This window comes from Erithacus rubecula (genome assembly GCF_903797595.1).
Source record: "Erithacus rubecula genome assembly, chromosome: Z".
NCBI lineage: Eukaryota > Metazoa > Chordata > Aves > Passeriformes > Muscicapidae > Erithacus > Erithacus rubecula.
This window is the reverse complement of record NC_136661.1, coordinates 4946937-4969305: the sequence shown is the minus strand read 5'-3', so window position 1 is coordinate 4969305 and position 22369 is coordinate 4946937. Positions and strand designations below refer to the sequence as shown.

At 35.6% G+C, this 22369-nt stretch overlaps 1 protein-coding gene across 6 annotated transcripts in view; it reads right to left on the bottom strand.

Annotated features, from left to right (window-relative positions):
* PTPRD (protein tyrosine phosphatase receptor type D) overlaps window positions 1–22369 on the bottom strand; it is a 353173-nt gene that overhangs the window by 266121 nt on the left and 64683 nt on the right. For all 6 annotated transcript variants that reach the window (XM_079329956.1, XM_079329958.1, XM_079329959.1 and 3 more), the window contains exon 2: window positions 9035–9202. In XM_079329956.1, coding sequence (XP_079186082.1) covers window positions 9035–9119 — 85 coding nt within the window. In that variant the 5' untranslated portion in view covers window positions 9120–9202. The remainder of the gene's footprint in view (window positions 1–9034; window positions 9203–22369) is intronic.

The following is a 22369-nucleotide window of genomic DNA, read 5'->3' as shown; positions in this document are numbered from 1 at the left end:
AAAGCTATTTTTAACATACTCATATTATCCGCACTCATGAGCCTCCAAAGCACTTCATTTCACTGTGATGTTTTTAGAACTCTATAATTCTTGACAAAAAATAGCACTGATCAAATACGTAGAATGCAAATAATCAATCCAAGAGAATCATGTTTAGTTAATTCAATATTTTAACAAATGTCTTTAGTAATAAATGTATCTTTAATTAGTGCATTGCCAAATTATTTTAAAGTAATCTAAATTAATTGCTTATGAGACATTTAATTTTTAAAGGATCTATATACTGTTAATATTTTAAGGGAATCTGCATCAATTTTATTTCAAAATCTGAACTAAAGATACAGTGTCATCTTCCTAAGATGTTGTGGGACGTTTCTGAGATGCAGTTTACCTCCAGTTTTTAGAATGCGTACATCTTTAGATGCTACAACCTTTAAGTCACTTTCATGAGACAACAGATATTGAAAAAGGTCAGTGAACACGTTACACTTCTTCACATTAAGAGTATGTCTGAAGATTAAAGTTTATAAAACAGGAAAAAAGGTGGCTAGAGTTCTCCACTAATGTACTTCATCTGTGAATTGTAAAGCTTCATAACACATCCCATGAAATAACTAATCCTTTTGTCTCCTGCCTCAAAGCAACATACACAAAACCACATACACACAGAGCTGGCATATTGGTCTGATCTGATATCAGTGACACTACTATTGTAATTTTCCAAAATTATAAACTGCACTTGCCTAAATGCTTGCCAAAGCCTCCAATTTCGCTTCCTATTTTCAATTGTATTAGAGTGTGAGATAACTGTGATATAGTGTGATACAAGAATCTCCAGAATAGATTTTCCAGAAAAGTTAGTGTCAATGAACACAATGCACAATGCCTGTTGAAACCATATGTATTTCTGAGAGTTAAGACTACAGCAAATGCTTTATTAGGACATACTAAGTCTTGTTGTCTGCTATTATGTCTCCATGTCAAGAGAACATGCCATATACGGGCACATTAGCCTGGGCAATTTTTGAGATCCATTCACGTCATATGCACAACTACATTAACAATGACATTCCTGTTTGTTCTTTTACTACTAATTTATGGACCTTCTGTACATGGATTTTTTTTAAGTTCTTTACAACTGTAAATACTGTCTGCCTCCACAAAAACGAGCAGTAATTTCCATTTTTTACCTGCTCTTAATAACTCTTCTACCAATATCCCCAAACTCCACAGTTCCATTATTACTGAGTAGGTGGATATCCATTCTGTTTTCATTCTCTCCTCTGCCCCCATAATTTTGCATACCTCAGCCATAATCACCACAACCCACTTGTGCCAAGTCTCCTTGAAACTCAGTCTCAGCCTCCTCAGTCTCTTCTCATATGGCAACTGTCCCATTCTCTGGACTATTTCAGCTGTCACTGAAAGCATTTTGTGCAACTCAGTTGTGTTTTCTTGAGAAATATGTAGCAGACTGTATTCTAGTATGAAGATTCAGGTTCATTAAGGTTCCAGTGATTTCCTCCTCTTCCTTATTGCTCAGGTAGAATTAATCATAGGCTTAAAAGTAGGGTTTTTTTACATTAAAAAAAAAAAAAAAACAAGTGGAATCTCTTTATCACTTCTGTAGTGAGTCTAGCACCTTGTGTACTGTCTATAAAATACATCAAATCTGAATCTGAGAATACCTAGATATATAGTAGCAAACTGACATTTAAAGCACACTGTTTCAATAGATACAATGTAATTGACCACAATCATCCATTAATTACCATTAAACTCAAATTTATAGAGCAAAGCTGTTTATTATAATTGCTACATTCTAAGAAGAAATGAAATAAGCTGAAATAAGCGTTTAGTTTTATAAAAAAAACCTTATTGCCAAAGATGATAGAAGTATTTTCCTAGTCCTGAAACTCTGTTTTTCTTCTTGTATTTTCTCCAGTTTGTCAGCAACCACTGACAAACTTCAATGCATGAATACTGGCTTCACTATGCCCTTATCTGTAAGGTTAATTTGCCTTTTATTCACATTCATTCTACCTTTGTTTTTCAATCAAAAGATGTCAGATCCTATAACCTCATCTTAACACAGAGAATTATTCACACAAAAAAGCCCCCTTGTTTATTTTCAAAATCCTTACTTTTAGAGATACTATGCACTCTCTGTTGCTGGCAAAATGTGTGTTTTTTTAGTATAACAGGAGACTAATTGACTATTTCTCTTTTCAATCCAGACATCACCTGTCCATATTCTCTACAATTATTTTACACATTGAAGTGTATGTGATATTCTTGGATGAAAAAAATAACACAGGTAGAACTTTCCCAGAAATGCCCATACCTAATTTATGCTCACTGCCAAAATAAATTTCTTATCACTTTCTCTTATTGCTTCTGCCTCCTTCTTCCCAACTGCATGTATTAAAATAGAAACAACAGCAGTGGAAACTCTCTTCCATCCATGTACTTGTCCTGAAGTAGAAAGCACAGAAAGTTTTAAAAAGTTAATTAGAAATCAGTTCCGTAGTATTAACTAGAATAAGACTCTATCCATTTAGATTTCATGAAGACATATAGAAGAAGAATTTATATACCAAAAAAAAAAAAAAATTAATTTCTATTGAATTCTCTTCCTGACAACAGCCTTGTTGGGAAAAGCTTTCAAAATTTATGTTTTGTAGGAATTTAAAAATGTGTTATGCATTGTGAAATTCTCTTCTTTGCTCCTACTTTGCACAGCAAGACTATGTCCAAAGCATTTACAGTTATGTCCCTGAATTTCTTGTAAACTAATTGACCAGATGCCACACATTTTCAATTTTGTAAGTGATTTCACATTTTAATTGCCTTTTATCAATATACTCTCCTCAATTATGCAACATGAAATCTGTAATCAATAGACAAAATTCCACATTCAATTTTTTCATAGCACATACCTTACAGTTTTGTGTAATTCACTGAAAGCCACAGTAACAATCTATACACAAATTTATGTTTAAAACTATTTTATAGCAATTTAAAGTCAAGGTGTAACTTTATTTTTCACATAACTTCCTTTAGAAAGACGTAGTCAAAATAAATTGGCAATTTTCAAATTTGTACCATCAAAAATTTGTTTAGAACATTGTGCATATTCACAAGAATTTGAAAGGATTCAATTAAAAATATTTGCCTGATAATTTTGAACAAATAGGGCTTCAAGCAGACGCTGCTTAAGCAAGAATCATCCTATAGATATGTTATTTTGATAAGAGCAAGTTTACTGAAAGGTAAGGCGGACAAAAGTAAATGCCTTTCTGTACACATTCAGATATTTATAATTTACTAAACATGCCAGAAATTTACTACTGAAATAGATGCTGCTACTCAACATTTTATCTCCATTCCAGCCAGTGAGGGTTAAGCTTCAGACAGAGGGCAAAAATACTGCAAAACACCACAGCAGTTGTTGGTCTGTGTGAATATAACCTAAAAAAAAAAAATCTAAAATTTCTGTATCACAGATTCTTCTTCCATTTTCCATGAGAGCCTTCCTATATTGAGATTATGATGTGTACCTTTAGTAAACTTTTGAAGTATGCAGACATGTTCTTAAGCAATCTAGCAGACACGCTGGAATTCACTGCCAGTTCTGACACAGGAATATTAATGACTCACATTCCTTTATCTGCCAGTGGTCATTACTGATGCTGCAGGGAATTACATACAGTGAGATAACTACCCATACTGTAGTATCTCCAAAAACACTTGCTGTTAACAGATAACATTAATCTAAATCATGTAAGTTTGTCCAACTCTGTAAGGCCATTAAAATACAGTTCCCATGTCTAGATTTTTGGGTGTCTGGGAAGGCTGGAGACCCTGCATTTTCTGACTCTGGTTTTATACATGCTCAAAAAAATTCAAAATATAAAGGTTTTTTTTTACTTGGGCAAGTTCTCTGCCTCTACAGTCAGACACAGACAAAGTTGCCAGGGCTCAATGCTGCTCAAATTCCCAGGCTTGGACACAGATCTGCTCAGTGCTCTGCTTTAGAGAGCCAGGGGCTTACAACTACCTGAAGTAACAGCTCTGAAAGAGACACAGCAACAAGCTTCAGACCAGCAGAGATGGAGACAGAAAAATGTTCCAAAGAACCATTCTGCAATTTTCTTCAATTTGTTCTGAAGTTCAAAACCCTGATAATTTAATTTTGAATCTACACTTCACAAAATACACAAACCTTTTATTTGTATTACATTTCAAAATGTTTTCTTATGCACGGATTTAGAAATAACCAAAACACATTCTTAAAAATAAATTAAACTAAAAAATTTTACTCCTCAAGCAGCTCACAGTTTTGCTGTTAATACCTGATAATGTACACAAGGTTAAACAGATATGATGGTAGTTACGGCTACTGCTGGAACTAAATTATTCAAATTTGCATGAATGTAAGGATTTGAAAAATAAGGGTTAGATAAATCCTGGCTCATGCAAAGAGCTTTATTACCTGTCGTTTCTGCAGCTAAGTCAGTATGTTTGGAATGATCGCATAATATTTTCATTTTCCCTGACTCTTAATCTCAACTATCACATTTATTCCAAAGCCTTCACTTCGCTGCAGAGCAAAATGAATGCATCTAGAATGGTTTGGTATGACTAACTGTCCCACTTTCCCCTAAAACTGAAACTTTAACGGATAGGTGATTTACTTGACATGTGTAATATCATATTTAACAAGTCCAATTTAAAATAATTCTTGCAACAGTATATATTAATTTTCATCAAATCGACTGAAAAATGTCCTAGGGTTGAACTGAAAAGAACAAATCAAAATTCCTGAAAAACAACAAAAAAAATCATTATTATTAAAATAATGATTTTAATAATCACTATCATTGCAAAAAAAAGAGCAATATAACCAAAGGGCTGCATATTACACACAGTGCATGCTATCAGCACTAATATGAAGACAAATTATGCTGTAAAAAAAAAAGAATTTAAGTTTTTCTTGTCACTGCCCATACTTAAAGCAATTAACTGAAATGACCTGTTCAAAGATGTTAGAATTTGAATATAAATCTAATTTACTCTGAAAAAAATTCAATCCTAATTACCAAAGGTATATGTACAAAAAAAGTAAAGAATTTCCAGAGTGGGCTTCACTGCATATAGAGTTTATGAACTTACTCTGGAACAGTGGGGGTTTTTACTATGAACTATGCATGTCCACTCATAAGACATACTATAACATGACTGCTTCCTGTAATTTAGTTACTTTGAAAGATCTGTTGGGTAGTTTATTGATACAGACAAGTGCTTAGAGAGAAAAAAAATCAGTATGGACTGCATGAATATCTTCCAGCTACTCTAAGAACATAAAAGGTTTTTAAAGAGAAAGAGTGGTATTAACAGGGAACAACACCCATGTCCCCTAAAAAGCAAAATTTTTTTTTAAAGTAAAAAGAAAATAGAGAGGGAAAAATGGTTTCACCAATACTAAATTACTGTCTTTACATCCTATTAAACAAGAATTTGTCTCAATTATCCCAACATCTGTTATAAGTAATCACTGTCCTGTCAGAACTCATTCTGGCCTAGACATGATGGTATGATGGTACAGTGGTTACTTGCATGATGGTAATTGTCATAATATGCATTAGAAGCCAGAGAACAAGCTAAGCATTTTTTTACATTTCAAACAATTGGGAATAGAAGCAATATACAACAAATGCATTGTTTTTAGTGTTTCTCTTTGACTTTTCTACAGTAAGCTGCAAACACTTCTGCTGAAGGAAGGCAATTGTTGCTTCTTTTCTAAAACAACACCTCCAAAGAACTAACAAAAGAAAAATGCCAAAGCAGAATCCATGTAACCAAGAATGAAGGAAGAGCACTAAACAGAGAAAGTTACTCGAATGCAGCAGGGAATTTTGAAATGCTGGTGGTAAGGCCTTTCTCAGTGTGGAAAAAGAACAGGACACACAAGAATCAACTCAATTACTGAAGAGTTATCTGCAGAAAAATAATTGATTCTATTAATACAAATTAAATTCTTATTTTTCAAGAATTGGAATACTAGGAAACACCAGGAATAACACTTTTAGAAAGATTTTACATTTCCTGTATTTCATTGATCTCAGTGGTTAAATTGAGCCAAATTGCCTTTGGCAAGGTCAGAAACACATAATGTACCATATTAGATAGTTTTTGAAGAAGTATGTTATTTAGGAGTCTCTGAAACATACATGCATCTTGTTATAAAACAGATGAACCTGCATAAAACTTCTGGATAGTTACTGTTCTGTCAGTCTATTTAAATAAACACAGAAAAACCCAGTACTTTTGTTACAACAAACAAAGCTATATTACTAACATCTCAGTAGATGTGGTGAAGCATTGCCATCTACTCCACTGAGAACAGTCCATCCAATGAAAAACACTGCAGATTAGCAGATTACTGTTCCCCAATAAAGACTAGTATGCACTGAACCTACAAATACCAAACATAAAAGAAGACATCTGAAAATACACTCATAATTCTTGAGATTTTGCACTTCTTGTATTTACAAGTATCACATCTTATTACTAACATCAAAAGGTAAGAACAGCAAAGTTAGTTTTGCCACCTTTCAATTTTACTTTTCCCAGTCAAGCATAAATTTAATTTCTGGATTAGGACTAAGAATCAAATCTATTTTGCACACATACTTTTTGACACAGTAGGTTTATCAGCCCACACCAACACATTTCAGAGTGTGGGGTCTTTCACAATGATGGAGAGAAACAAGGGTATCTCATTTCCTTCCTCTCTCAACTGTATGTAAACTGAAAAGTACTGAGGACTACCACTGGAAACCTGTTCAGTAGCATCAGGATCATTTGCTACTTGCATCCCACTCACAGTGATTTAACAGTGGGACTGGAAGAGCATGAGTTCCTTACCATGTGCTACTACTCTAGAAAGTGTACAATGCAGTGTCAATGTTTAGATATACCTTCTCTTCTGGAGTGCCTTGATGTTAGCAACAGGAGAATAATGGCCAAAAAAAAGGAAAGGACAGCCTTTACAGGGTAACAGAAAAAATGTCTTTTTTATTTTCTTGTTCCCTTTGTCTCACCTTCCTCTTCCCATTAAAATGAAGTAACATAGTCTTGCCACTCTTTGTGAAGAATTTCAAGAAAAGCACTAGGTCAAAGTAGGGTCTGGGACCCTTCTAGAAAGAGTAAGACAAATCAAGAACAAGAGTATGTGCAAGAGCAGAGCAACTTCAGCATAGCAGGAACTTTTCTTCAAGTAAGGAAGGCTAATCCTGGACAAAGACACACCTTTGTGTGTGTCTGCATACAGAAAGCTCAAGAATGCTGACCTATCTCACCCAGGAGATACAGTAACTATGTCAATGTGTTTCCTAAATAAGGTATTGTGTGTAAGATGAAAATGTGACTATACCGTGACCCTCAAAGAAATTGGTAAAATAGAAGAATATTAATTTAACACTCACAGTATAAATGCAGTATTAAGTGGAGTCACATAAACATACATAAGACACGCAATTTAATTAATAACATGCAATGTACACCATTTGTATATATGTATACAATTATTTGATTTAACAACTTAAAAGCTGGTTCATATTAAATACTTGAGAATTATTATCTCATTCTGAGAGAAACTGTCACAAAAAGCTGATCTTTGTCCATCCTACAACTTTTAAAATAGGCAGAATACTACAACTGCAAAACTGTCCAACATATGGGCCCACTTCCCAATTAATTATTTGCTGGCTAAAGTGTTAAAATGTCCTTGGCTTCACCTTAGACACAATCATCCCAGCTGGTCATTATCTAACTGGAAAAGGGCCAAAGAATCTCAGCTGTCAGTACACAACATATATGTTTTGTCCTTTTTTTCTCCACTTACTTCACTTTCACATAGCTGCACTTAAAAGAAGGAAAAGTTATTATGCATGAAACCAAAAAAATTTTGTATGTCTTTTAGTGCTGTGACTCTGTATACCTGGAGTGCAGGTGATAAGTGGGATGATAAGGAGTTCTTCTGTATGCATGTACTGAGAACTGATTCACACAGCCTTACTAAAGCTGGTTCTATCACTCTGTGTTTCTACTTCACTGAACAGAGGTGTAAAAAACCAAAGTCTTCTAAGGATAGAGCTGAAACAAAGTTATTGATTGGTCATGTGTCTGCATAGAATCAGAAACTAGTAGAAAAGTAGGAATATATCCCTCAATGAAGTGAATGTTAGCAATCAGCTTGTAGCCAGGGTTAACAGTCAGCTTGCAGTAAACCTGCAGATCAACAGGTGGAAGGCAAATGGCTTTTCTCATTTCCACATTACTTCTGCAAGAAGTCAAAGGACAGCTGGGAGAAGGAACACATGTAAACAAGGCAGACCTAATGATTTCTTAATTAAAAAGAAGATATTATCTTCCCATTAATAGATAACCTAATTGACCAAACTCCAGCAGCTTCCCCTCAGTACAAGTAAATATAGGTGGCTTTCCTCACTGAATTGTCACATGTCTAGGCCAGTCACTAAGTTGTCAGTTCTGCTTGATTTGTTTGGAAACTGTACTCCGCGACAGCTGTCAGAAATAATACATTAGAACAGCTGTTGCAGCACTTACAAAGGGACAGGAATTTTAATTGGACTGGATATTAATTGGGAGTGGGATGTATTTTTTTTAAATCAAAGTTAGGACAGAAATATTCAAAGAATGGCAGATGTCTTTAAGGTATTTGACCAATGTCTGGAAAGCAAAGTTAGTCTTTGTTTTGACTGTGTAATTTTGTGTCTCCACCATGTTAGCATGAATGACTCCATGGTTAAGAAAATGGGAATTAAGAAGAAGAAGAGTAAGAAAGCTGTATAAACAATCCTTTCAAAAAAGTGGTTGTGATCTAGCGAGGACCTAAAAGTTTTTGAAGAATCCCACAAACAGAAATTCATTCCGAGACTCCTAGTAATCACCAGCTGAAAACAAAACTGATGGCCAAGGCCTAAGCATAAAGGAATACTAAACTTACTTTCAGCATCAGCATAGAGTAGCAAGCACAGGAGCACCACCACTGGCCTGACAACGTGCATCATCCGACAGGTTGGCACCAGCATGCTTTGGCAGCCTTGTTCTCACTGGCTTAGAAGCCACTGCGAGTTTGTCCAGCCTGAAATTTCAGAGGAAGTATTTTCAGAGCCTGTTAAAAGATAAAAATACAATTAGCAAAAATAGGGCAGAGTTTTTCTTTTCTTCTTTTTACACATTCACAATTTGAGGCAAAACAATTTTAGAAGACAAAAGGGTGAGGCAGAAAGGGAAAGAAGCATAATTAATTTCATGCTACTGGTATATAAAAGAAGGTCCAAGACACAAGTATATGCTAGCACTGCTACAACACATTAGTGTACCTTTACCACCTAACCAAACAACTGTCATATCCTGCATCTTCAGTTAGAACAATAGCATGTTCTGAACCAAATAAACTAGTATTGTTGATGAGGTTTAAGACATCACTGGAACTCATGTTGCAAGAAGGTAATGAAAGCAGCTTAGATATCCTCAACAAATCTACATGCAAAAAGGGAGTTGATGCCCTGGCATCTGGTAAGGATAACACCGCAAAATCTACTTCAGAACATATTATTAACATATTGTATAGTTCAGCAACTTTCAAAGGTTAAAATTCTTGTCGTGATTTCCTGTACATATCTGAATTATGCCTAATAGAAAAACAGAAATCTGGCATTGAATAAAAGGCTGAGATCTCACTTCAATCCATCTCATTTATTACAATATGTAATTGAAAAAGATACACTGGTAGAAATCCAGGTCAAGTACCTGACTTGAAAGAACAGTTGTCTTATCCTTGTCCAAATATGCTACACTAACAGAAATTAAGGAATATAAAAACATTTTCCCCCTCAGACAGGAAATACTGGAGATACCCCTAAAGAGCATGACATTGGCATTAAAATAACATGAAATGCAATTATACTTTCTGAAGAATCTGTAACATAAAAGGTTTGTTAAGTTTGATTCTACTTTCTTCATTACCACACAAGTGGCTTCCATGCAGTACAGATGAAAACCAAGAGGGCAGAGAAAAAAGTATACTAATTATTATTCCACTAAATAGACCTTACGGTTTTGTGGGTGGCATAAAGAGCTCATTTTCACTACAGGGGAACGCTCAAAAGAATTTACTCAAGGAAGAAAAGATATGAGCAGCTGGTAGAAATATATGCTATGTTATGAATCTCTTTCGTAAAATTATCTTTTGAATCAGCTACTGCTACCAAAAAATACAAGCCTAAGAAATCTTCATAGACAAAATGCTAAAGGCACCAGCTCTCCCCTTTCATCGCTACCATCTTCATGCCAGCATTTCAAATGACAGCAAAGTCCATGAGACACCAGTCCTGTCGGACTCAATTTGTGTCTGTGCAAGCGTATCAGAGCCAACTGCTGTGTAATGATTCCAATACTACCACAAAGATGGAGATGTATGAAATTTACTTCCAAAGAAGAGGTGGTTTTTATTTTGCTTCTTCTGGAATGCAGGAGTTACAGGGGAGCCCTGACAATCTCTAAAGGTAGCTCACTTAAGAACAAAACTATCTTTTCTTCACACTAGCTGATGTGTGAAGGTGAAGAGAGAAATGTGGTGGGTGCTAAGTACTCCCTTAGTCCTTTCAGGGGCGGAAGCAAAGAGGAAACAATACGGATAATTAATAAGAGCAACAGAGAAGGGTCAAAAATGGTACTTGTTTCGCACAACAGCTTTTAGATGGGGCACCAGGGCACATTATTTTCACACATTTCAAGCATTCCCATCAAAATGTTAAATGTGGTGGCTAACAGGAAAAATATTACTGTCTGCTTGGGGAAAAGAGGTATTTTAAAAACTTTATAATCCTGATATGTGAATATGCACTTATCCTCTACAAGCTGTCTACAACTGAAGGGAGGTACCACAAAACCTGGCAAAGGTTGTAAAGAAAAAAAGAGCTTTATTTTTTTCTTTTTTCTTTTTTAGTGAAACCTCATTCCTTTCTCTCATTCTAAATGTACATGCAGCCACTTGGGAATACTGCACTCATTGTGTCTGCTTTGAAGGTAATATTCATTATCACTCAGGTCATAAAATTAAAGTCCTCAATATTCCTCTTCTTTCATGCTTCTGAGACTCATGACTTTAGCTAACCTGGTAAATGCACCAATGTTTCCAGAAGACTCTTTGCTTGTCTATTCTCCCTCTTTACCTGCTTAGGCCTTAAGGCAAACTTCTAGTATTTTAGCTCAAGGAATCACAAGCACTGGAATAAAGATGGTGATTGAATTGTTCTTCTTTCAGGTTGAAGATACACTGTTAATGGAGGCATGCAGGTGATGGATGGTGTGGTAACAGAGAGAAGCAAGGCAAGACATATTCAGGTGCTATCAGGATTCTCCACAAAAACCTGCCTTAGCTTTACCCACAAGGAAAACAAAGACTCTGCTAATTCAGACCCTGATAACTGTACCAGCATTGATATTGTACTACGTAGGTCTCTTGGCTTATTTGTGAACAGGAAGATGCAATTCCTTAAAAGGACTAAATGAAATTTTCAAGACAACTGTCAGCTTCTACATCCAGCTACCTTAGTAGTTCCACCGTGAAAGACTCATCTAAAACATTATTAATTCTTAAAATTAAATTAAGTTCCATTCCTTTTCTGTTTCCTCCTGATGATGGTTTGTTACCTCCTGAGTGTGGTACCAAAGACTAAAGTAAAAATACAAAAAGCATTTGCAGCACCAGGTTACACTAGCCTTGTCATCACAGGACCAATACTTGCCTTGCAGAATAAATTCTGGGTGAGGTACGCTTTTAGCAGTCCCTATCACAACATTCACACTGCATCAGGACAGAAAGGTGGGGTTTCTCATTGGCAGAAGATCACAGTATCTACAGAGAGGTCAACGGTTCTTTGGAAAAAAGTTCTCTTTAAGAAACTTTACTACAAGCTGTTTTTATCTTAGCCTAAGTGCTTTATAACTGATGTATTAATAATTAAAAATCACTCTTCCAATATCTCTATAAGAGCTGTCTATGAAACTAGGTAATACAACTAACAGTAACACACCAGTAAGTAAGAGGATAGATTTTCCCTGATTAGTGGTATCTATTAATAGGATCAGTAAAGGTGCAGATCTGCAGCTCACCAGAGTGTTCAATACAGACAAAAAAGAATTCTCCTCAGCAGGATCACAGCAGATGATAGTACCAGGGCACAGGCACGTGCACCAATTATCTTCAGAAGGATCAACTGGGTAAATGAAACATCTGAACACCAAAATGCTTCCCCACAGTCTGTTTACTTTAGTAGTAAAAATCATCTTTTAGATGCTATCATGATACTCATAAGATGGCTCCTGCTCCAAGACATTTACAGGAAATACATACCTGGGGGCAAATTTTAGAAATAAAATTGAAAAAAAAAAAAAAAAAAAAAAAAAAAAACAGTAATTTTTTTTTTCTTTTTTTTAATGTTTTCCCATGCCTGAATGTGCAGTTAAACGCTTGCTAACGTAGAAATTCATCTCAGCAGGGAGGAGTTGTCAGAAAATTCTTGAACACGGACAAAAAAGAACTTGTAAACAGATTCAGGGAGCCACATTGAAAAAAATAATTAAGTAGAAAGTAACTTACAAAAATTTGGAAGGAAGGGATTATGAAGGCATGAGAGCTCATTTGTGCTACAAACAGGATTTCTGATTCAACTTTTCGAAAAAAACTGACAGCTGAATCATTACTAGAAGGAATAGAAAATAATTCAGAAAATTAAATCTTATAAGCTCTTAAATCAAATTCAATTCAGAAATACCTCTGGGTAAAACAATGTCTTTTAAAGAGAATTAAATGCATTCTCCAAAACAAAGAGGGCAACTGGCAGAAGAAAAAGTTCCACATTTTGCCTGCTCTTTCATTGATTATAGACATGATAAATGTTTTCATAGTTGACCTGCTGGAAAAATTCCACGTTTCATTATGCTGTTATTTAAACAAAATCCAAAATCCAAATACATGATTAAGGAAATTTGAAAGACAGCTGTGCTAAGTGTTCAAAAGTTTAGTCTTCTCAGTCTTTGGATAACAATACATCCTAATGCTTGTCTATCATTGATGGATTTCCCTGTTACAGTTATTTCAAGATGAGTGAGCACCTATCCTAAAATAGCAGGGTTCTGATGTCATGCATGCATTTGAACTGCATCACTATAAAAGCACAAGTAAGTTGCAGTGCTAGATAGAATTTTGCCAAAATAAAACAATATAATCCATCAATCTGATTCTACACTGTAATTTTATTTTAGACTACAACAAAGATTCCTCTGTTACCACGAAAAACAGAGCAGATTTTTTGATAACTGAAGAAATAGATGAAATTGTTTAGGAAATAAATCAACTCAATGATCTTGAAATCACGTCAACTGGGATGCTTTTCTCATATAGAAAGTTGTTTAAAGGCTTCTGGCTTTTTGCTTACAAAAAGACTTGTGTTCATATGGAATCTTAAACCCAACAGAGAAAACCTTGCCTAGCCTGATGTTTATAAAACATCAGTTCCATTCTAAATTATGGATTAAAACACCAGTTGTAAGTTGACAGATGTCTTAATCCTTACAACTTTCTGCCACCTTAGTCACTTCTGCAGATCATAAGAACTGTTCATATATATGGCACAACAATTCATTAGAACCCTGCCTAACTTCTTAACTTTGTGATTTCCAAATACTGGCTCAAGGAAAAGACTTCATGCTGGCAATGACTGAAGTGCTAAGCTGAAAACAGTCTTGCCAGATGAGAAAAGCATACCATGTTATCTATCTATGGATATTAAAGCTATGTACTGTTGAGAATCTATGGAAATAATTTAAACCATGTTACAAAGCCACAGATAATGAGACAAATGTAAGATCTTCCACTAAAACTGACTTCTTTCCTGAACAAACACAAACTCTGCCAATACTCCTGTCTTGACTCCTGTAAATTACTTGCATACATTAACCCTGAAATAGTCCTGCTCTGACTTTGCCTATATGAACAATTAGAAAAAGCAAACTCTATTCTGACATTTGCTAAAATAAAAATTTACAGACCTACAAAAATCCCCAAGCAAAATACAAAGAAACAAACAAAAATCTAAAATGAATCAAACAAAAAAGAAAGGAATAAATGGAAAAAAACCCAAAAAAACTAAAACAAACACCCAAAAAAACTCAGAAAGATAGACAGAGAGACAGAAATGGGGAAAAAACAGCAGTAGCTTACAAAAAAAAAAAAAAAAAAAAAAAAAAAAAAAAAAGCTAAAGTAACTATCTTGGCCACACTGTTATTTTACTCTTTCTTCAGCCACAGAAGAGAAATAAGGTGAAATCCATACTAAGGGGTCTAGGATCACCAGGTCACTCACTAGTGCTGTCCTCCAGGGATCAATATTGGGCAAATCCTATTCATTATCTTCACTGATTATTTGGATAAGGGGTTCTAAGGCACCCTTAATAAATTCACAGACAGCACTAAGTTGGGTGTGACCGTTGACTGTTGCTGTGCTGGAGGGCAGGAAGGCTCTGCAGAGGGATCAGGGCAGGCTGGATCATGGCCCAGGGCCAGTGGTGTGAGGCTCAACAAGGCCAGTGCTGGGTCCTGCCCTTGGGTCACAACAACCCCAGGCAGTGCCACAGGCTGGGGCAGAGTGGCTGCAAAGCTGCCACAGGAAAAGGACCTGGGGGTGCTGCTGAGAGCAGCTGAACATGAGCCAGCAGTGCCCAGGTGGCCAAGAAGGCCAATGGCATCCTGGCCTGTCCCAGCAATAGAGTGGGCAGCAGGAGCAGGGCAGGGATTGTCCTTCTGTACTCAGCACTGGGGAGGCCACAGCTCAAATCCTGTGTTCAGTTCTGCCCCTCAATCCAAGAAGGACACAGAGGGGCTGGAGGGAGACCAGAGAAGGGCAATGGAGCTGGTGAAGGGTGTGGAGCACAAGTCCTGTGAGGAGAGCTGAGGGAACTGGAGGTGTTTGCCACACACAGTTTGTTAGTCTTCTTTGGCTATTACATTAGTTGAACAACACTGGAGCTGTGCAGCTGCCACCTCTTGTGCACGTGAGACACACACGAACACACTCCTAGAGCCACTGTGCATGTACCACATCCTCCTCAGCCAGGAAAAGGGTCTCCAAAGCCAGCCCTCAAGCACATGCTCCCAGCACTCTTACAGAAAAGCACAGCTAGCAAGAGCAACTAGACTCCACCAAGAGCAGCTGAGTTTTGAGACCTCAGTTACTGTCCAAGGAGGCATCTGTCTGTGGCTTGCTTCTTCACAGAGCTAGGTATGTGGATGACCTAGCAAGAATGATTCTACAGCTCCACTGCTATGAACATGACACAGACATTAACATGGATTATATCTAAACTGCCAGTTTATTTTCACGATAATTTTGCCCTTCTTGTATCTTTTTCAGCAGGGATATTGTGAAAAATACAAGTTATTCCTCACCTTTAGGACTGGGCTAGCTGAAGCATACCAAGTATCACAGGTACTAAAATAAAACTAGTACTATATATTTGCAAGTTTGGAGCTAAGAAGTCAAATCTAACTTCAGTATTACAATGCAATTTTTCTCTATTCTCTGCAATCGTTTCTTTTATGGCTTTTCTTTTTCTTTTTCACTTAATGGTTTTGTTTCAGAACTATCCAATATACTTGTTGGCTAATCAGATTGAAGCATGACTGACTGAGACAGTGAATTTGCAGTACACACAGGACAGCAATCCAGCTGCAGCTAGTTTAGCCTGACTGCACTTTATTATAATGTTGCTGATGGCAATACAATTGTATTAGAGGAAGAGATGGAGAGCTGAAATGGTTATTTTTCAAAAGTAGTTGGCATTATAAAATTATTTGGTAATAAAGGACAAAAACTTCCTGAAGCAATAGAAGCATTATGCATTTCCCATACTAAGATACGGCGTAATAGTGCATGGTTGTCCACAGGTCTTCTTTTGGAAAAAAGATGACAACTACAAAGTATCTTTATAATATAATGCATGTTTTACTACACTCAGAGAAAATGCAAAAATAGCGTTATAATCTCTGAAAAAGAGAGTTAAAAGGCAACAACAACCTACAGATACTTTAGTGTTGAATTGTCTTTATTCAGGAAAGTACAAAGTAGACACGAAACTAATGTCGTAATGTTGACAAGCCAATCTGATACCAAATAAAATCATAAAGTCATCAGCCAGACGGCATGATTCATAGCATGTTTTTCTTCAGAGACCTTGTTAACTACTATAGATTTTTCTGCAATTAGAAGAAATGAGTGGCTTAGTAGGGCCACTTGAAGTGGCATTTCAGGTGCTTCACAGAACCTCTCCCTCAATTCCCTTCAAATGGGGAGTGAGAAGCAGAAAGTTTAATCCTCTTGTATTTGATCTGGTGAAAGCTAAGTGAGATCAACAAAAGATTTCCACTGTGAAACATTAAACAACCTAACAATCGGAGTCTGTACACATGCATTCCTTTCTCATTTTTTACTTTAAGATTTTCTCTGCACTTTGAAGTGGTGCAAGTCCCATACTCAGAGCTTTCATTCACATTGTTTTGCCCAGGCAACTTGGCACTCATACTTCTTAGCTACAAGAACATGATAATAAAAAATATCCCTCTTAGGCCTGTGGTTCATCCTCTTACAACTCTGTTACAGAGTACTAGAATAGATTAAAACGCATTATGTATTTTCCATACATTCTTCATTGGGTTTATGTACTTCTCAGGAGACTTCTCAGCAAGAATGTTTCAAATCCAAGTTCTGCGACAGCTTCCCAAGCACTCACCTTTTTTGGGTTGATGATATTAAAGAAAAAACTAACTGTGAGTTTATTCTTATAAATTTGCTGGCCTTAGCAACAAGCTGGTAGTTTCTAACCTAACTGTTAATTGCACACCGACATTGTGTAACCTTCATCTTCCTTTGCAGCATCTTTTTGTCAATTCTCAGTAACAAAGTGAGAGTATATGCTACCACCCAAATGAATATTATTTTCATGAAGAGTATGAAAAAAAATAAATCTAAACTCTAGTGTATATAGCTGTGGAAGTATCCCTGCAACTTATGCAGCATATATACCAAAACTACATTATAATGTAGATAGGGTATGTCACAATACTATAGAGTAATGCCATATTTAGCAAAAATTGTTTTTCTACCCATATACTGGAGCAGTTTCATCCTGCTAAGGAACTTCCTGCACATCACTGGTTCATATATATGCTCAGTTATCACTCTCACTGCTTATAAATGTAACACAGTTTCTGAAACAACCAATCTGTTGTTTCTTCTTTCATAAATGAACAAAAAAAATCCAAGAAAGAAATATTACAGAAGATTAAATTGGTGAAATAGCCAACTGCAGGCACTACTCATAGCTCATCCTCTAAATGAGCAGCAAAAAGTCATAAAAATGGACTGAAGATATGACACAAAAGGAAGTTATGTCATTACCCTAGTTATGTTTGCCACCTTTCATGAAAAATGCATAGGTGAGAAAGCATGGAAGATGGTGTTTTGGATTACAGCTCCCCGTCATTCAGATTTTGAGTATCTTTCATAATCTTAGCACCAGAAGGAATAAAAAAATACAGATGTAAGATAAAAATTATGCTTAACATCCAGTAAAGCAAATGTTTAAGAATATTACACACCTGCATACACACATACACACACACTATTACAAAAAGAACCTATTTGCAGAGTTTAAATTTGTATGGAAAAACACAAGTAGAAGAGAGAGCCTCTCTACCTTTCAGACATGTGCCTCATACACAAAGGCTTCCAGGACTTCTGCATTTTCTCTCTGCTTTCAGCTTTTTCATTTCCAGAATTTCTTGGTGGAAAGTAGTAATCAGTAAATATACTGCTATGAATACTGCTGTATAAAGAGTTTAACCTTCAGCTACACAATTCTTCATATTTAGCCATGATGAAATTAAACTAATGAACTAAGGAAAGTAGAGAACTAGTTTCATTACTAATCCAATTGAGAAAATATTGAGTCTAATGAAATATTTAAAAGTTCTTATAGGCAGCTTTCAAAAAACATTTTAGAATTTTACCCTTATGTTCTGCACAAAATACCATCAACTTACATTACAGAAGTACACAGTAACTTTAAGCCTTTTGGATAGTAACACAGAAGTATCTGAACTCAGCTTACATTAATTCTCTTTTTAGAACATTAAATGAAACTATTTACAATACTTGGAGGAAATGTGCCATATAATCTTATTGTCTACTAGCACCATTAGCATTCATGTTACCAACACTGTTTCCCAAACACAGGCAGAAAAAGTTTTATGCCTTTCCTTCCCCAGAAAAATGTCACCCATGTGACACTCATATTCCACATGGAATAAAAGGCTGTGAGTGCCAGTCTTTTGTGCAAATGAAATCCCAAGCTGTACAAATTGAACTATGAATGAGGGCTGTAACTGGCAGTGGGAACTCAAGGCTCAAACATTCCTCTGCAGTGTTAGCACTATCTCACAGAGATAAAATCTCTATAGTAAGTTTTAGAGGGTGCTACAAATAATGTTATGTTAAATAATTTAAGAACAAAATCTAACATAAATTAGAAAGGAAATTCCAGTTTTGTCTTCATTTACTCACAGTCATTAGCTTTAACTAAGAAGCTGGCTGGATGAATGGAAACTTTTTTTGTCATAATTGTTGGGTTTAGGTTTTTTTTGTTTTTCTTGTTTTAGATGAGTGCGTTCTGGTTATACTGGTAACAAAGGACTATTTTTCAATACATCTAAAGGCTAGAGATGAGCCTGATGTTCTGCTTGGAACACTGCAAGGGACTTGTGGGAGTTTCATCTTTCACAACAAAAATGCATGAGCAACTATTATAAACCCAGTAAAGTTTCTGCAGCACTTCTATTATAACTGATATGTCTCTGTGTGTATGTGCAGTCCCAGGAGTATTGTTCTGGATTGATTAGCATCTTTATAATGAAATGCTCGATTACAGCTTTGAAATAGATAATTATAAAGGGAGGGTGTATTTTCCAGTTAGGGATTTTGTTTTGATTTTTTTTTTTTTTAATTATCAGTGCATGAAAGGCAGCTGTAGAAGTTCTGACTGCACTGTTGCCTCTTTGGAAAGCAACTACATTTTGTTGCTCTCAGTGTGCATAAGTTAAATTGAATTGCTAGTTATGACTGATATGGGAGTTTTATTTTCAACTGTCAGGGTGTGCAGCCAGCTGTAAACAATTTTTCAATATCTTGAAAAGCCTCATTTGAAGTATACAGATGTGAATGACTTTGGGACCTTGTCGTTAGTAAACAGAAATATTTTTCAAAACATTTTTCAAAACATTTTCCAATCCTACTTCTTCAGTGTGAAAAACAAAAACTGTAAAAAAAAGGTACATATTATGGATGTTCTGCATAACTTTAACAGCGTATGTGTAAAAGCCAAAAAAACATTGGTGGCATGTCCAAGTTTGGGTTCATGTTTCAGACTCTCTCTTACGTATATCATATTGTTATTAAAACCACCTTCTGCCAAGAAAAGCAACTCATTTTTTATGAGGTTTAACAGCAAATGAGTGGGTAGGGAAAGTGTCTTTGATTTCAAGGGCTAGAAGTCAAAAGAAAAAACTGTAAGTATTTCCTTTCCTTAGTGCTCTGCACACTGCATCAAGCCCTCAATTTTAAAAGAGGTCTTCTACTGAAGAAACTCATGAGCTGATGTTTGAATTGTTTGCTCACTGAAGGTGCTAGAAGATACAGGAAAAATATTATTTTATTTTTTATAAATTAGGACCACAGAAACAACTGGATTAAGTGAGAAAATGCAGGGATGTATCCCAAGGAATCCCTAACATCTTGATATCCAAAACCATAACTCCTTAGTCCTAATCTCTCTATACAACACATCCTCCACTGCTGCCAGCACAAGGTTATCTATGCTTGGTTAAACAGAAACAAGCAGATCACAGGCTAAAGGACAAGGGGAGGAAGAAAGCAGAGGATGTTTTACACCTTAAACAAAATCTAATCTCCTTAAAGGTGGTCTTGTTCAGGTACCTGCAGATGAGTCTTTTGAAGTCCAAAGGACACAGACTGTGTCCAAAAGACTGTTACCTTACTCTTTATAAAATTCACATCACAATCATTTCCTAGTTATTAGCACTGTGGAAACCAGTACTTCCACAAATTATGTCACTGGTGCATGCTCCTTTTTTAAAAGTTCTGGAACTAAAAAACAAATAATTTGCTTCAAGAATTTTATTTTTTGCAAGTCAGCTCTCCATTAAATATTAAAGAAATGTGAATCGCTATTTTTGCATTTTAACCAATGCACCTTTTTTTTTTTCCCTTTTAATATCTAGGCATAATCTTTAGGTCAGAAAATAAGCAGCCATGATACACTGTACACAACCACTGTATGGCCACATGGACACTTCCACATCAAACAATTTTATTTGAAATGTTGTAATAGAACATCCAAATTTTCAGACCAAACTTCCACCAGTTTCTGTGTCAGAGACTACTTGGGATCTAGGACAAAGATGAACACTTACTTATTAAGGTACCAAAAGTTACAATTTTGGAAGATGGCTTGAATTTATCTACATGAAGTTTGTTTTACATCTTATCTGTGGATTCAGGAAGGTACTGGAATGTGTTGGAGCCATTAATTTTTTCCTATAATCCACCATCATTTTTTTTCATTTTTATCAGTAAAGAGGCCTTTATTTCTGTAGTTGAGATCTTGAACAAACACATTTACACAACAGCCAAAGCAATCATCTGATTTGGCACTGAATTTGGTATCCAGCACACTTAAGATCAGTATGCATAATGTTAAACCAGATCACTGCTCAGAACTGACAAATGTAGAAATGTGGAATTTCATTCAAAACTCATTAAACCTTAAAGTGAAGTAACATAATCAAATCAATTACAAGAATTTCTGCAGTTCTGATTCTCACACAGATTTATAGCTATTTTATATTATTACTCACATTTCCATTTTTTTATATTATTTAAATGTCTTAAACAATTCTATCATTTTTTCAATGCTCTGCTACAGCTTAATTACAGAAATGTAATAAAAAATAATGTACTGACACACTGTTCTTCTTCATATTTTGTTTTCTCTTAAGCAGACTTCTAACTTAACAATCACTGCTGTCACCCTCAGCCCTTGCTACCTTTTCCTCACAGTGAGATGCAAGAAGACTTAAACACTGAAATCCCTCAGAAATTAGGCACATTTGAAAATTTATTTTAGAAATAGAGGCTGGAGCTCTGTGAATATATGTTGGAGGTAACACCTATATACGAGCACACATAAAGATTATACTACTTTTCTGTAGGAATATCCAACTGCACACATATGACTGTATCTACTCCTATGCTATCACTTCACAGATATGCATGGAAGTGAATTATTGACTTACTCATGAGCAAACTCTGTATGCATAAATGATTCTGAAAAGGGTTCTTTCCTGACTCAGTATCACAGACACAATACTGGACTCTAATCCTAACTGAATCTAAGACACCCACTATAACACTTAGTTACAGAAAAGTCAGTAAACATTTAAACAAATCTTCGTATTTAATTTTAGCAGCTGAGGCAAACGGGCTGATCCCTCTACTGCCTCAAAGGATGGTTCTCTAAATTTGTAAGTGATGTTTATATTAATTTTAAATAATAAAAAGTAACCAACAAAAATTCACCTTTAAGAAGGGTCATAGGGATATTCTACTGAGTACTACAACACTAGTAAACTTCCTTTGAAAATTGATCTATAAGAGAATTCTTACTTCCACATCCAGAAAACACTGGATATCCACTCTATAACAGGATGTCAGTCTTCATCACACTTATCTATACACAACACATCTGCAGGAAGTAGGAATTATCAGACTATCTAATTATCAGACTAGTAACAACAGAACCTATTTGAATGACTCATTTTTTTTTTTCCCATACACTCTTAAAACTTTTTACTAGGCAAAAAATATTCCAATTAGCAAAACCTTCTCCTGTTACGGTGCATGCACACCAATTGAACTGCTCTTCTAATAAACTGTGACCTAAAAAGAAAGCTTCTTTTTTTTTTTTTCTTTAAGGTGATTTCAGCATGTCTCTTTTGAGTCACACACCAAATTTTTTGCAATGTCTGGAATATGCATGTAGTGAATCTGTATTTCAGCACCAAGATACAACTAGTTGCACAGGTGTAGTTGTACAGATGTAGAGATGTATTTTCTTACACATCCATAAATCATCACAATAA